Raw genomic sequence first — 14270 nt, 5'->3', positions numbered from 1 at the left:
ATTTCATTGTATTTGTTTCTCCTGTGTGCTCTGTAAAGCCTTTTGATACATACATAGAGGATGCACAAAGATTTGTGCATCCTGTGCATAAACTTGGGCTCCTGATCATATATCAACTTACATCACCATCTGTAGAAAAATATTACTCTTGTGATGTTTCTAAGAGATAAATACATTATCTCCAACAGTATTAATTAGATATTATGTACTATTAATTAGATAGTATTTGAGATTAAATTGTGGAACCTGTTTCAATAGAATACAGAAACAATGAATGAATTGTTCTCAAAACTCTACAAAGAGGCTGAGAAGATCAAGCAGTGGAAACTGACTGTGGAAACTGAATTAAACCAGAAAGAAAGAAAGCTCCAGGAAAATAAAAAGACTATTGAAGCACAGAATAAAGCCATTCAAGAACTGCAGGCCAGTATTGTATAGTATACATTAAATAAAGAAAGTTAAGTGCTTCCTGATTCAGTATGACACTATTATTGATCCAATTAAATCTTAAAGACTGTTGCAGTTTGGTTTGTGCCTTGAGAAAATGATTATTTTGAGAAGTTGCAGGCACCTGTCCCGTGTGAGTGTTTGTCTGAAGAATATACCTGTAAGTGTCTCATTTGCTGCTAAATTATTGTTCATTAATTATTGCATCTTTCATGCAAAAGATGACTCAGCATGTAATACCAGATAAAACAGACTTCTGTCTACTGATGCCCCAAATTACATTTTCATGAGGGATTTGAGAAGTCAAAGTGCATTTCTAATCTATTTTTCAATAACAGTGTCTTTTTGCATTTGTTCCCTATGAAATTAGTTTGAAAATGAAAAACTCCATTTGAAACTGGAAGATGAGATATGTGAAAATAAAGATCTCTTGAAAGAGTAAGTAATAGAACCAAGTATATATTCTTGTGGTGGAAATAATCAGTTTCCATGTGGGCAGTTTTACGTAGCTGTTAAATTTTGAAGGTCATTTCCATTGTTACTCCTTAGGTACACAAAGTACTGTGCACTCCTGTGCAAACAGGATATTTTTTCCCTCCTTTAGAGCTGCTGCTTCGAGGCATCTGTGTAACCTGCTCAAGGAAACCTGCACTCGCTTCACAGAGAAGACCAGCAAACGTAAATGCTTTTTTAGCTTTTATTGGTCAGAGTAAATGTACTTCTAGCTTGCTCTAAATTCACAAACAGAAGAAAGAAGAAGAAATTTCTCGTGCTGTTCAGAGAAGTTCTCCAGTTGGGATCGACTGGATGTGGCTCTCAGAGTGAAAAGTGAATTTTAAGTGGCTCACAAAATTGGAAGTGAAGCCCCAGGTCTAACAGACTTTTGGTGTGTAATGCTGAATGCAGAGGGCTTTTGAAGCCAGTGGAATTGTTTGCTGAAAGGTGCCAGCCTGGGAGCTCTTTGGGTGCCCAAACAGTGACCCAGGGTTGAGGCCGTGCCCACAGCCCTGACTGGCCCTGGCAGCCGCTCCAGAGCAGGGCAGGGCTCCTCAAGGCTGCTCAGCCCATTGAAGGTTTGCAGTCCCACCCACACACTGGGAATATATTAAGACATAAGAAGTGACCCTTCATGCCTGTTTTTAGGCAGTAGAATCTACTCTAAATTCCCAGCACTCCCTAACAAATTTCCAGAGCTAACATTTCCTGTTTTCAGCCATCACACATTTATGGGGAGAAAAGGTCTTAACCCCAAGGTACAATGAGTAACTGGAATTCTTCTCATGAAACTGAACAAGCCAAGACAGTTGGACAACTTAATGAAGTTTAAATTCTTGAGGTTTTAAAATATGTTCTTGATTGGAAGTTCTACTTTATATGCAATTTAGAATTGTTATTCTAATCATTAGAATTTTACTAACTTGAACCTGGATACTTAAGAAGTGTCGATTTCTTTTTAGCCTTAATTCTAGAAACACTTGTATATAGATGGACTGTTCTTATTTGATAGCTGTTTCTTTTACTGTTCTCTTTTTAATTGTTTTCTTGGGGAAAAATAGTATCAATTACAAAAGTGAAAGAAGGAAAATATGGACATGGAGTGTTGCAATTTTCTAATGACAGCTCTGTGGTTATAGGTATCTGCTGATAGGAAGAAATTCAGTGCTAAACCCTAGATTACAGTTTAGAAATACTAACAGTGTTGATACATTATTATTCAACAGCATTAATACTATAATAATTAATATGGTCACATCAACTGATCCAGAATTACACCTTTCACAGAAAAAATATTTTAGGAAGGAAATTTAAAAGCTGAGCTTGTCTAATGTTTCAATGAACTACACATTTTCCCTAGATTCTGTAACTTTTGGCACCATGTTTCATAAGGACTTATTTAATAAGAATGGAGCTGGTAATTCCTTTTTTAATTCATTATGCTGATTAAGTATAACGACTTGGACAGCTGGCATTCTTGTTCAAAAGAAAAACTTTCTCATATGTTCTTGCTTTGATAGATGAACAGGAAAAGGCAGAAACAATACAATTGTATGAGGAACTTCATAGCAACATAGAAGTAAGTGACCAGGCTTGATGAAAGGAATGTGAGTTATGTGAGCTGAGCTGAGTTCCATGTTTATGTTGGGATACTGTTTGTATCCATCATGTGTGGGTATCATGTCGTGTGTGATGCAGGAAGTTGGGTTTTCAATCCCTTTTCAAGAATGATTTTTGTGTTCCATAAAACACATTCAATGGAGAAAGTGCAGCAGTGTGTGGGATGTGGATCCCTGTGATCTGTGGGATGGGTGCTTAGTGCTGGGTCACTGCCACAACTTCTGGCTTCTTTCTGGGCTCTGTTTCACCCACCTGCTGGTTCCTCAGAATGGCTGAGGTGGGCAGCAGCCCCTGGAGAAGTTCCAGGGTTTCCAGTATTGAACTTCAGATATTAAATTTTGGTTTTAGAGAATGACAGCGGCATTTGAAGAGCTTCGTGTGCAAGCAGAGAACGACAGATCGGAAATGAGTTTCAAATGTGAGAATTCAGTTTATTGTGTTTATGCAGCTGGCTCAATTTTGTACTTCATAGCTTGTGTTCCACATGCAGGGCCAGGGCAGACAGATGTGAAGGGCTGGAATGGTGAGCAGGTCACCCTGAGACACTGGGACCCTTCTTTTATTCATGCAGCCTTTGTTCACTGCCTGGCCCCTTCTGTTGCTGTTCCACTGGGCCAAATTTGGAACTTTATCTTTCAAACAGTCACTCAATATTGAAGTTTTGTCTGTGAAGTACAGTCTAGAGATCAATACCTATTTCACATAGTTGGTTTATTTAAATGATAATGCACTAGTGTATAGCTACAGAAACTTTAGCTAAATGCTCTCTCTCTGTATGTATAGCCTGGTGTGTTCCTGTTTCATTTTCACATGCTCTTTTCTGTTTGTATTTTGATTATAAAATCAAACATTGCCTCAACAATTACTCTTGGGAAACAAATGGTACAGCTGTACAATTCCAAGCAATCTTAAAGTGGAAGTTGTATTGAACTTGGAGTATATTTCAGCTAGAATGTTAACTGTGGATGTTACTGTATCTCAAAAGTAAAAGAAGAAGCAGAAAAAGTGGACAAGTTTGAAAAAGAATGCAAACTGGAAGTCAGTCAAAAGGAAAAGCAGGTTTGCTCATTTTACCATCTCATATGTAGAGCTTTATTTGTGACTAAAGGGGCAATGCAAGAGCCAAGAAGTGTTTCTGGGTATTAGTAAAAAAGACAAAATAACATCTGAAGCTGCATTTAAGTCAAATTCTGCTAAGTTTAGTGATGTTTCAGTACCCTTAGTCTACTGAATTTATGGTTTGATTTTGAATTGGAGAACTTTTTTCTTTAGAGTAATGTGACTTGATCAATATTTGGCTAAGATTATATCTAGCCAAATATTTTCTGTCTGTCTATCTATCTATCTCTCTATCTATCTCTCTATCTATCTATCTATCTATCTATCTATCTATCTATCTCTCTATCTATCTCTCTATCTATCTCTCTATCTCTCTATCTATTTAATCTAACTTGAATGACAGCAAAATGTCTGCTTATCATACCTGGGGTACAAATAAAAATTAACATCTGTCCCTTTTCCAGACTTCATGATGATATTTCTTGCATTTTTTTAGATTTCAGCTCTCACCATAGAGAGAGATGAAAAAGATGATGTCATAAAAGACATCAAGGCTCAGCTGCAGACGTCACAAAATAAGATTGCTGACTTAATGGAAGCAAAATGTAAGAGTTCTGCCTGCTGTGTTTAAATGTAATTGTTTATAGAATTTAAATGTAATTGTTTATGATTGTTTATTTATGAGATGTAATTGTTTATAGAAGCATAGGAAACAGGGTCATGATAGTTTTATTCTGTTGCTGGTTGGCAGCAGAATTTTGGGGCCTTGAAGGCCTTATTTTTGTTTGGAGCAGGAGCTGCTCATGTGGGAGCAGGACTGGCAGGGTCGTTTTTAGGGTGAGTCAAGCACTGAGAGCTTTGGAAGATTGGAAAGGGAAAATATGTTGCTTCAGTTTTGCAAATTTACAGTCAGGTAGATGTCACTGAGGAAACTTACTTTTCAGAACTTGATTTTCAATACTTTTAAGCCATCTATATTCAAGTTTTATCTATTATTTTATAGTATATGATGTCAGTTCCATTGCTCTGTGTTAAATTCTTTAAATGTATGTAATTTTCCATTTTTAGCAGTACTTTTTAGTAAATATCCTATTTTTAAAAATATTAACATCTTTTTTTGTTTAGTACATCATGAAGAAATGTTAAAGGAATCCCAGGTCAGTAAAGAACATTTGAGGGCAGAGCTGGAAGAGGCTAAAATGTCATTGCAAAAGGCAGAGGTACCCCTTGCTTATAGTTTTACAGTAGAAATAGACTAGAGGAGTATTTGCATAAATAATTATGGATACTTTAGACATGAAACAGCTGTAGCTGTTTGTTGCAAAACATGTTTAGAAATGATCTCATGTCTTGAAGGTTACTCAAAAGAACTTGGAAACTGAGCTCCAGACTAGAGTGAAAACATTAATTCAGGTTACTGGAGAAAAGGATGAGCAGGAGGAAGAATGTAAAAAAATGAAGGCTTTGCTTGCAGCCCTGACAGAGGAGTTTGAGACTTCTGTTGCCAATTTGAAAAGCTTGCTGCAAGAAGAGCAAAATAGGTAAATTAATGAGTTGCAATTCCAAGAGTGATCTTACAGGTTGCAGTCTATGACAAAATCAAGAACAATTGGAAATGAAGCTGAAATTTGGAGGTTTTTTCCACACAGTGGTCTAAATGCAGAGAATTGAATGTAAATTTTTTTGTTGGTGATAGTTAATACTGGTCTATAAAAAGTAAATTTTTGCCCCCTCCAACTTTCATAATTCTGGCTTTAAGAAATAGAGATTTCTGTAGGTATATATTTGTTTACTTTTATGTCTACTGTTCTGAGGTTGTAAAAGTGTAATTTGATATGTGTTGCAGGCAGATATATCATCTGCCTGTTGAAAGGTAAATGTTCTTAAAGTGCTTGTGCTAAGACTTTGTCTTATTGTCCTTGAAGTTTCAAATGGTGTGAGTGCTTTGTACCCTACATTTGGGGTTTTTAATTTACCATTTTCTTAGATTAAAGAAATATGAAGATGATTCCAAGCTGCTTACCTTGGAGCTCCAAAAGAAATCTGCTGAACTGGGTAAGGCTTGTAGAAAGGCAGAAATGAGCCAGGCAGTAATAAAAATGCTTTCTGCTGTTGTCTGGAAATGGACTGTCTCTAGTAGGTGGAGAAATGATTTTACAGTACCTGTACCTATCAGGAATGCCTGAATTTATTTTGACTCAGCTGATCCCTTTTCTTTGGGGGTCATTGGTACTGGCAGCAGCCAAAGGGCAGTGCTGTGCAGAGCTCCAATAGTGAGACCATTCCTGCATGAATTCTTCTGGAGGTAATTTTGGTTTCCAGCTAAGAGCAGCAGCACTGCAGGTGCCAGGAGTGACTTCTGTAGCAGAGATAAAACCCTCCCATTGAGGTTTCTGGGACCCTCCCCGTGCTGGAAGTGGAATGATGCTGGCAGGGGTTGTCTTTAAATATCATAAATGTGATATCCTGTGCTTTCTAGGGATGTGCTCCTTAGTCCCCAGAGTAAGAGCTCTGCCTTGCTGCTGAGAACTTGCAAAAAATACCAGCACTGTCAATGTGCACAGAGAAACCATTTGGAAGTCAGTAACAACTGGTTTCCTTTCTCAGCATATCCATGTGGTACCTTCAGCAGTTCAGATTTTTTTCTGGAACAATGCAGGTGCATCAATACTTGCAGAATACTCTAGTCTAACTGTCCATGGTTTATTTGAAGTTATAATTGTGGAAAACATAGAAAGGCTCTAAACTTTATTTAAGATAAATATTTAGTTTCTCTTCAGATAGAGATTTGCTAATGTCTGAATCATTTTTCAAGTCTACATTTAGATTAAGTCATAAATTAGCTTTTCAGCTTCTTAACTTAATCCAACAAGTTTTGAGAACTGGGTATTGCAAAAGGTATAAATGTTTTATACTGCCTGCTAAATCTGAAAAATCATTTCTGTTCCATTAATTTTACATTCCATGTGCTGTAGAAGAGATGACTAAAGTAAAATGTGATAAAGAAGTGCAACTTGAAGAGCTGTCAGAAACTCTGGTAAATATTCATTTTATTAATCTCATGGCATTTGCTCTTCATATGAAATTCCTCTTGCTTTGTAAGTATCTTAAATGTCATAAATAAACACCATCTAGTCTACCTTAACATTTCTACTAAACTTTCTCACACACAATTTCAGTGTTTTCTTTAAAGAACTTCTTTATTGCCACTGTTTTTCTTGTCTCCTGTGCTTTTGCTTTTTCTTGTCTCCCATGTTTTTGGTTTTCCTTCTCAAGGTTTTTGGTTATTTCCTTCTTTGTTCATGCCCATTCAAATGCCACTCCCTCTGCATATAAAGTTTTCCCCTTTGTTCTTCCTTACAGGAAGGTAATTAGCTCTGGCCTCTGTGAACCCTGCTGTACTGTGACACAGGCCCATTTTCTGTCACAGAAGTCTCAGCTATATGAAATACACTCTGAACAGAGGTTTCTTTTCATTATGATTTTAGATTTACAAGCCTAACAAGAATCCATATCAACTCAAGTTAAGATAGTGGGAAATCAGGTGTGCATTTCACTGTGTTTGCTTGTTGTTCTAATCTGTGCATTGAGTGTTCTGAACTGAGTTTCACTCATTTTCTAAAATGGGCAAATTGGAGGACTTTGACTGAAGAAGAGTCTTGAGGCTACTGTAGAAAATATGCAGAGAGAGAAAAATGTGGAGAGAGCAATGAAAATGCTCTCCAAATGAGAGAGGTCTGAAGTAGGGCAATAGTAACATATTTTAGAAATAGTGAAGTTGCACATCATGACTTGTACACAAGTTTATGCATAAGAAACAGCACCCAGAGCAGTGTCCCACCCTAATTTTGCAGACCAGGTAATTAAACTCACAGCAGGGGACAGACATGAACAGCACTGGTGTCACAGTTCACTGTCTCACAGCACTTCCAGATCCCAGCAGAGATTGGAAAGATCCAACCTGGATAATCCATGACATGGATGTTGTTGGGTTCTTCTGAAAGCCTCGTGCTCTTAGTTCATGTCTGATAACCTCCAGCAGTTGGAGTTTGCACATGTAGACTCAAAACTCTTCATTTTGCAGAAAGAATTCCAGGATTTGAAAGCACAGCTGACAAGTACAGCTGAGAAGGAACAAGATTATTTAAAGCAGCTTGTGACTCTGAAAACAGATCTTGAACAAGAGGCGTATGACCATTTTGAAAATACAATATTTAATTAGTTTTGGTGGAGTTGCTTTAATCCACAGTGAAATGAACTAGGATTGTTTTCTAACCAAACTTTTGAACCACATATATGCCATTAATTCTAGACTTACATTTCTAAATTCCACTTTCTCTATTTGTATGTATTCTATGGCATATGTAGTTGTTCCATATCTCTTTGACTTATTTAACAAGAAGAGAAAGTTTCTGACTTCATGGTTAATCTTGCTTTGAACTACATCATCTTCACTAACCATTAGATTTGTATAAAAGTTGACTCTGATTTTCTTTCTTTCCTTCTTCTGTCACCTTTTTACATCTCTCTGACTCTGCTGCAAAGCTTCTATTTGTAGATAAAGGCCTGGACTTCTTTCAGCATGGAATAAGACTTGATAATGGGTATGTTTCATTTAAAAGGAGATTTCAAAATGCATCTTCTTATTCCTCTTGGCCATTTGTTTGAAATTAGGTTAAGGAATGAACAACTAACAGTGTATCTCAGTAAGCTTTCACTAGAGAAAGAACAAACAGCACAAGAGAAAAATGCTGTGGCTGCAGAAGTCAAGAAACTGCAAGAACAACAAGAGGCAAGTTGTAAACTTCCAGGTTTCATGAAAGGACAATACTCAATTGGACAAATTACTCGGTTTTACAAATTAGATGATGAGCTGCAACATGACTTGGTCTGCAGAGTACCTGAGCTGTTTTTTGTGTTTGAGTTGGAAAGGAAGTGTATTTACACTTGTGAGCAAGGCAGGTCAGTGTGCTTTGGATGTCTTTGAATTTTTTAAGAAGTCACTTTGAATTTTATTTCTTTGCTGACACATGGGTCTTTATTTAGGATAGTAAGAAAAAAGAAGAAAATACAAAGCAGTTAGTTGAAAATCTAGAAGAGGCAAAGAGCCAGCTAAGGCAAGTAAAAACAAATATTAATAACTGATATTGTGAAAGGAAGTAGACTCAAATAGTTAGTTCTGTTCAAATGCTGCTTTCTGGGATTTTTTGATTAATGTTTTTTCTAGATTATATAGCTAAACAGAAACTATTCAGAATTGCTGTTGGCCAAGTAGAAATTTTCTCAGATTAGAAATACCAATTGCTGCAGGAACAGTGTTTGCCATCATTTTGTATTACATAGTAGGAGCTGTCTTGTTGTGCATTAGACATCTCAGGTGAGAAGGAAATGAAAATGGAAGGTGAAGGTTATGGATTAAATGTGACAAGGCAAAACTGGGTAAGAGTTACTCTCTGTATCACCAGTTCAATAGACAGGCAGCTCCCATGTTTCACAGCTGCATTGCAATAGTCCAGGTTAGGATGTATTTTCCTTGGCTTAGCTGGAACATCTTTTCCTACTTAAAAAAAGTATGGACAGTTCACAGATTGACTTACTGGGCATGTTGCTGCATTTTAAGAACATTTTCATTGAGCAGCTTATGAAGTTCCCATCAACATTAGCAGCTCTTTTTAGAAAATAAAAGAAGGGTTTATTAGAAGTACTGAAAATCAGTTAAAGGCAAGAAGGAAAGATTTACTAATGCTGCTAATTTGGCACTTAGAAATGAACTGGAGTCTTTGAAGGAGAAAATGGCAAAGACAGGTTAAGAGATGAGAAGTACACTGGATGAAAGAGAAGAAAATGTATGTCATGTGTCATGCAAATATCTTAGAGAACCTGTAGGACAGCATTAAATGTAAAATCTGTGTTGGGATTTTTCTGCAAAGCTCTGCCTGGGGGATGTGATCTCTGCCAGAGGTTTCTTCTTTCTCAGCTGCTGCCAGCTGTGCCATTGTGTGTGCACGTGCTCAGCCCTGTTATTTCAAAAGACAAGCACAGTCACGGGGATGTTCACTCTTTGCTGCAAGTTTCATATTAAAGATTTGGTTGTTTTCAGGCCAACAGAGAACCTGCTTTTCTGATTTTTCATATACCCACACAGTGATGGATGGGCTCTGGATTAGTTTTTTATATGTAGTGTGAGTTTTAGCTTAAATAGATTCAAACATTTTTACCTTTCTTTCTGTTGGTTCAAAGCAACCTGGGGTTTTTAGCAAATTTCAGAATTTCATTGTAACAGTCAAAGATTTACAATTGTCATTTCAGGTTAAGAGTACTGAAAATGAAATTTCAAGAAAGGAAAAACCATTGAAGATTCTAGAAAATAATTGGGAAATTCATTTTTTCATGGATGTAGGGAACTTCATACAAGTGTATTTTTAAATTGTGAAGATATTGGGGATTTTTTTCTTCTTTCTTAATTCCATAACCACTAAGGAACTGGTTCACTGCTATTATTTGCCATCTTGTGGTACTTTATGGCTAAAACTCTGATTATTCTAACATGTCAGCTGGTGTTGCAGTCCCATTGGAACAAACCAGACTGGTGCAAGTGCAGGTTTGAGAACATTTACAGGAATTGCTCACATAGGGAGTCATTTGTAGAACTTACTAATCAATGTCTGAAATATCTCTTTCAGATGAACAATTTAAAGAAGCAGGTGGAAAATAAAACCAAATGCATTGAAGAGTTGCAGCAGGAGGTGGGTAGAGATTTTAATTTCACAATACATAAACACATTATATTTTGGGTTGCCTTTTCAGCAGGTTTGTGTCTGCTGTGATATCTTTAGATCCACCTATGTAATTTAAAAATTCTCCTTTCTTATCCTAACCCTGAGCAAATTAGGGAGTCATCTCAGGAATCACTTGATTTGTTAAATGTGCCTTAATTTGAAAAGAGCAATTACAAAAATAATGTCTTTAATAAACTTCTACTCTTTTTCATTTAGTGCATGGTGTTATTTTTGTACTCGTAATAAGTATCTCAGTTACCACTTGTAGAAAATAATTCTGCACTGGCACAAACTGTAGTAACTTCACTGTAAAAATAAAGAACTTGTATTTTTTGTCATGACATCTTCACACCTTCTGTCAGCAGCATCTTAGTTGTAATTCCCATTCTGCACCTCATTTGTTATTCCCTGCTCTTGCTCAGGAGGAGCCTTTCTTAAGGTCATGAAGAAACAGTAATTATCACAGAAATTAGTTGAACATTCATTTGTTTGAAGAATTGTTCTGGAACCTGAGCTGCACAACAGAGAGTTATTTGCCTGATGAGAGCTGGAATTTCTTGGTGCAGTTAAACCATTACATAATTCTATTTACTTATTAAGGTACAGTGCTTGTTTTGTTTTATTTCAACAGAATAAGGTGCTGCAAAAGAAACTTACTGCAGAAAGCAAGAAAAGCAATACTTATGAAGGGAAGGTAGGTTTAAATAACATCATGTAGAAGATGAGGTGAGTGTTTTTAAGCCCCACTGTAAGTAATGATAATACTTGTTCAATACGTTCTGAGCTGCTTTGGGATCTGGGATACAGACTTTGCAGGAATGAGCTCATAGTTTTTAGAAGATGCTTCCATTTTTAATCATTGGGCACTGACTGTTGGACATTTAAGAGATGGATTCACTTTGCAATTCATGATGTTTCTAATCTGTTCCTTTTTTTTTTGTTGTTGATAGTGGACTGAACAGGGTTCAGCAACCTCATTGTAACAGAAAAGCATTTAAAAGACATATACATATATGTATATATATATTACTTTTTTAAGGCTGTTCTTTAAATGTGTTCTGCAGTGGCAATCCCTCTGATGGGAATATTGTGTCCAGCTTTGGGTACTGCACTTGAAGAAAAGTGGACTTTTTTGAGGATATTCATATGATAAACTTAAAAGGAAAAACTGTAATCAAAATGCACAGCTGGGAGAAAAATGTACCATAAAAGCTGTGAAAATCTGATACAGATTTACAAGAGAGGGAATCAAATCTCCATCTGTATTTGTTTTTTTCTGAGGCATTCACAGCATTTAGGGTGACTGCTTAGGGCAGTCTTCCCCACTGGGCTGTTGCCATTCTTTCTTTGAGTATTTTCTAACTCACTTCAGGCCAAAGTTCAACTCTTTATTAAAAAAAAAGCTGAACTTTTAAATAGGAAACACTTTAATCATATACCTGAACAGTAACAGTGTGTTTGTGCTCAAAAACAAGAGGTAAGAAAAAATCATTAACACAGTAATTCCTAAACAAATAACAGCAGCAATTCTGCATTCTCAAAAGGTGAATAAATTGCAGTTAGAGATGGAAAATATGAACAAGCAACATAAGGAAGCAGTTGACATCTATCAAAAAGACATAGAAACAAGAAAAGGAAATGAAAATAAACTTCGTGAAGAGGTGAGAGGTGTTAATTTTTACTGCAATTTAATTTTTTTAATTTAAAATGTTTTTATGAAGCTTTATTGGCCAGAGTCCTTGCTCTTCCATTTCAGACATGAATGGAATTTGTGTATGCCTGTGAGCAAAGCTTTAGTACATGAGGTGCTTAGGCTGACATATTTGAATATGTCTTTGAAAATAAGAACTCCATTAAAACTTCTTGCTTTCAAGATATAGTTCAAAGAAATTCCACCCTTGGTATAAACTCGCATAGTTAAATTAGATTATAACTTCTCCCATATTAGTATTTTTCTGCCCACACTTTTTTTTTTTTGATGGCAATGCTAAGAAATGTTAGGGCAGAGTGCTTGAAATGGCCTTTTGGTTTGAAGTGAACTTGCCTGCCATGGCTGTACCTTTGATCCTGCCCATTTTAACAATCTGCAGAAAAGATGAGGGATTTGAAAGGGATCTTAAAAGCAAATAAAGCCCAAGTGGGACTGCAAACTTTGCACCCACAGGGGAAAGAAGAAATTAAGATTAAAAAGAAATATATGGTTATGTTGATGAATGAAATACAATTTATTACTGACAGGTAGAAAAGATGAGGTTGCTTTGTGATGAAACAGCAATGATACAGAGAGAAACTGATGCCAGCTGTCAGCACAAGATAACTGAGATGATGGCACTGATGGAAAAGCACAAGGGAAGAGATTTTCCTGCTTGCTGTGGTTTGCAGTGTGTGATACCATGTTAATAGCATGTTTATAACTTGTGATACCACGTTCATGACCTTTCCAAAGCAGAATCAGGCCTGAATCTGGGAAAAGGAAGCTGAACACATGCTGGACTTTGCATCATCTAAAATCAAATTCATTTGAAGATTTTCAAAAGATTCCTGTGGGCAGATAAATTCCATTCATCTAAACTTCTGGGATTTTTAGATTTTTTTCAATTCAGGCTTCCTTTGATACCATCTGAGTGCAATATTTTTCAGTATCAGTTTGGCTCTTTCTCTGAGATGACTTAGTGACTGTCAGCAGTTTAGCCTGACACATTTTAGTTTTCCTTTCTGTTCCTCTATTTTGCAATATCTTTAGCAGATACATTAATAAAGATGGCACAGCTGGCTCTTAGTGCTGCGCCCATATTGCTGCACAGAAATCAAGCACTCTCTGCCAGCCCACAAAATAATACTTGAATTGAGCATTTTCTGTTTTACAGTTTCTGCAGAAGCATCAATGAATCTTTTCTTTCTGAATCTTAAGAGCCTGGTTTGAAAGAAATGATGTTTTAAGACTGGATAACTCTATAATTGTAACATTTAGTCACATGTTTTGAGTTTGGTGTTGGTTTGGTTTTTTTAACCCAGAATGAATATGATAAAATGGTTGAAGAAAAACATGCAGAGTTAAAAGTATATAAAATGAAACAGCAAAAGCAGTTCTCATCAGCAAGAGCACTGGTAAGGAGTACTTTCCAATGTTCAGCAATTCAGTGAAGGGGCTGATGTCCTTGTGTAGTGGTTTTATGCTGGCTAAGGGCCAGGCACACACAAAAAAAACATTCACTCATTTTTCTCTGCTGTAGTTGAGCAGAGGAGGGGAAAGAAAAATTCAAGTTGAGATAAGGATTAGGAGAAAAACACTTTGAGGGTAAAGCAGATTCAAACTTAAATAGCATCAAAAATTTATTATTAATAGGATTAAAAATGGGTAATGAGAATTAAAATAAACCTTTAAAACACCTTTTTTGCCAATCCCTCCCTCTTGCCCCCCGACAGCACAGAGGGACAAAAGATGTGATCTTCAGTCAGTTTGTGACTTCTAAAAATCTTTTTTCAGTTTGCTTAGAGAGTTTCTTTTTCCTGCTGTGCTCTGGGGTCTTTCCCACCAGAGACAGTTCTCTGGGAACCTTTCCAGTGTGGTTTTAATTTTTACCAGTAGCAGTCCCACCCAAGCTGCTGCAGCAGATCTTATTCTGGGCACTAAAAACTCCAAATGTTTCTAAAAATGAATTGGAGTAGCAGTGTGTTTGTGTCTGCTCTTCCAGACAGTGTGTCATGCTCTGACTTCCCACTTGGAATAGGAAACTTTTGTTTTAAATATTTCGATTGTGCCCTCTCACCCCTGTTCTCCCAAGTGTTTTAAGGTCTTACCTTGAACATTTCTGATCAAGTTCCTGTTTCTTACAGTGCTTCAGTCTTTTTTAAACAAGCTAAAGCAAA

At 36.6% G+C, this 14270-nt stretch overlaps 1 protein-coding gene across 13 annotated transcripts in view; it reads left to right on the top strand.

The window, feature by feature from the left end:
* Nucleotides 1–446: 446 nt before the first annotated feature.
* Nucleotides 447–14270, top strand: part of LOC136569722 (synaptonemal complex protein 1-like) — a 44283-nt gene continuing 30459 nt past the window's right edge. For 5 of the 13 annotated variants that reach the window (XM_066570086.1, XM_066570087.1, XM_066570080.1 and 2 more), the window contains exons 1-17: nucleotides 447–885; nucleotides 1052–1125; nucleotides 2463–2521; nucleotides 2911–2980; nucleotides 3548–3621; nucleotides 4118–4226; nucleotides 4747–4841; nucleotides 4978–5162; nucleotides 5609–5676; nucleotides 6597–6658; nucleotides 7706–7809; nucleotides 8296–8413; nucleotides 10305–10367; nucleotides 11032–11094; nucleotides 11945–12061; nucleotides 12639–12749; nucleotides 13416–13508. In XM_066570086.1, coding sequence (XP_066426183.1) covers nucleotides 2914–2980; nucleotides 3548–3621; nucleotides 4118–4226; nucleotides 4747–4841; nucleotides 4978–5162; nucleotides 5609–5676; nucleotides 6597–6658; nucleotides 7706–7809; nucleotides 8296–8413; nucleotides 10305–10367; nucleotides 11032–11094; nucleotides 11945–12061; nucleotides 12639–12749; nucleotides 13416–13508 — 1329 coding nt within the window. In that variant the 5' untranslated portion in view covers nucleotides 447–885; nucleotides 1052–1125; nucleotides 2463–2521; nucleotides 2911–2913. Of the gene's footprint in view, nucleotides 886–1051; nucleotides 1126–2462; nucleotides 2522–2898; nucleotides 2981–3547; nucleotides 3622–4117; nucleotides 4227–4746; nucleotides 4842–4977; nucleotides 5163–5608; nucleotides 5677–6596; nucleotides 6659–7705; nucleotides 7810–8295; nucleotides 8414–10304; nucleotides 10368–11031; nucleotides 11095–11944; nucleotides 12062–12638; nucleotides 12750–13415; nucleotides 13509–14270 lie in introns of those variants that run through there. The other 8 variants (XM_066570083.1, XM_066570085.1, XM_066570090.1 and 5 more) reach the window with 8 other exon arrangements.

Source organism: Molothrus aeneus, unplaced genomic scaffold (genome assembly GCF_037042795.1).
Source record: "Molothrus aeneus isolate 106 unplaced genomic scaffold, BPBGC_Maene_1.0 scaffold_19a, whole genome shotgun sequence".
Classification (NCBI taxonomy): domain Eukaryota; kingdom Metazoa; phylum Chordata; class Aves; order Passeriformes; family Icteridae; genus Molothrus; species Molothrus aeneus.
This window is presented reverse-complemented; position numbering and strand designations above follow the sequence as displayed.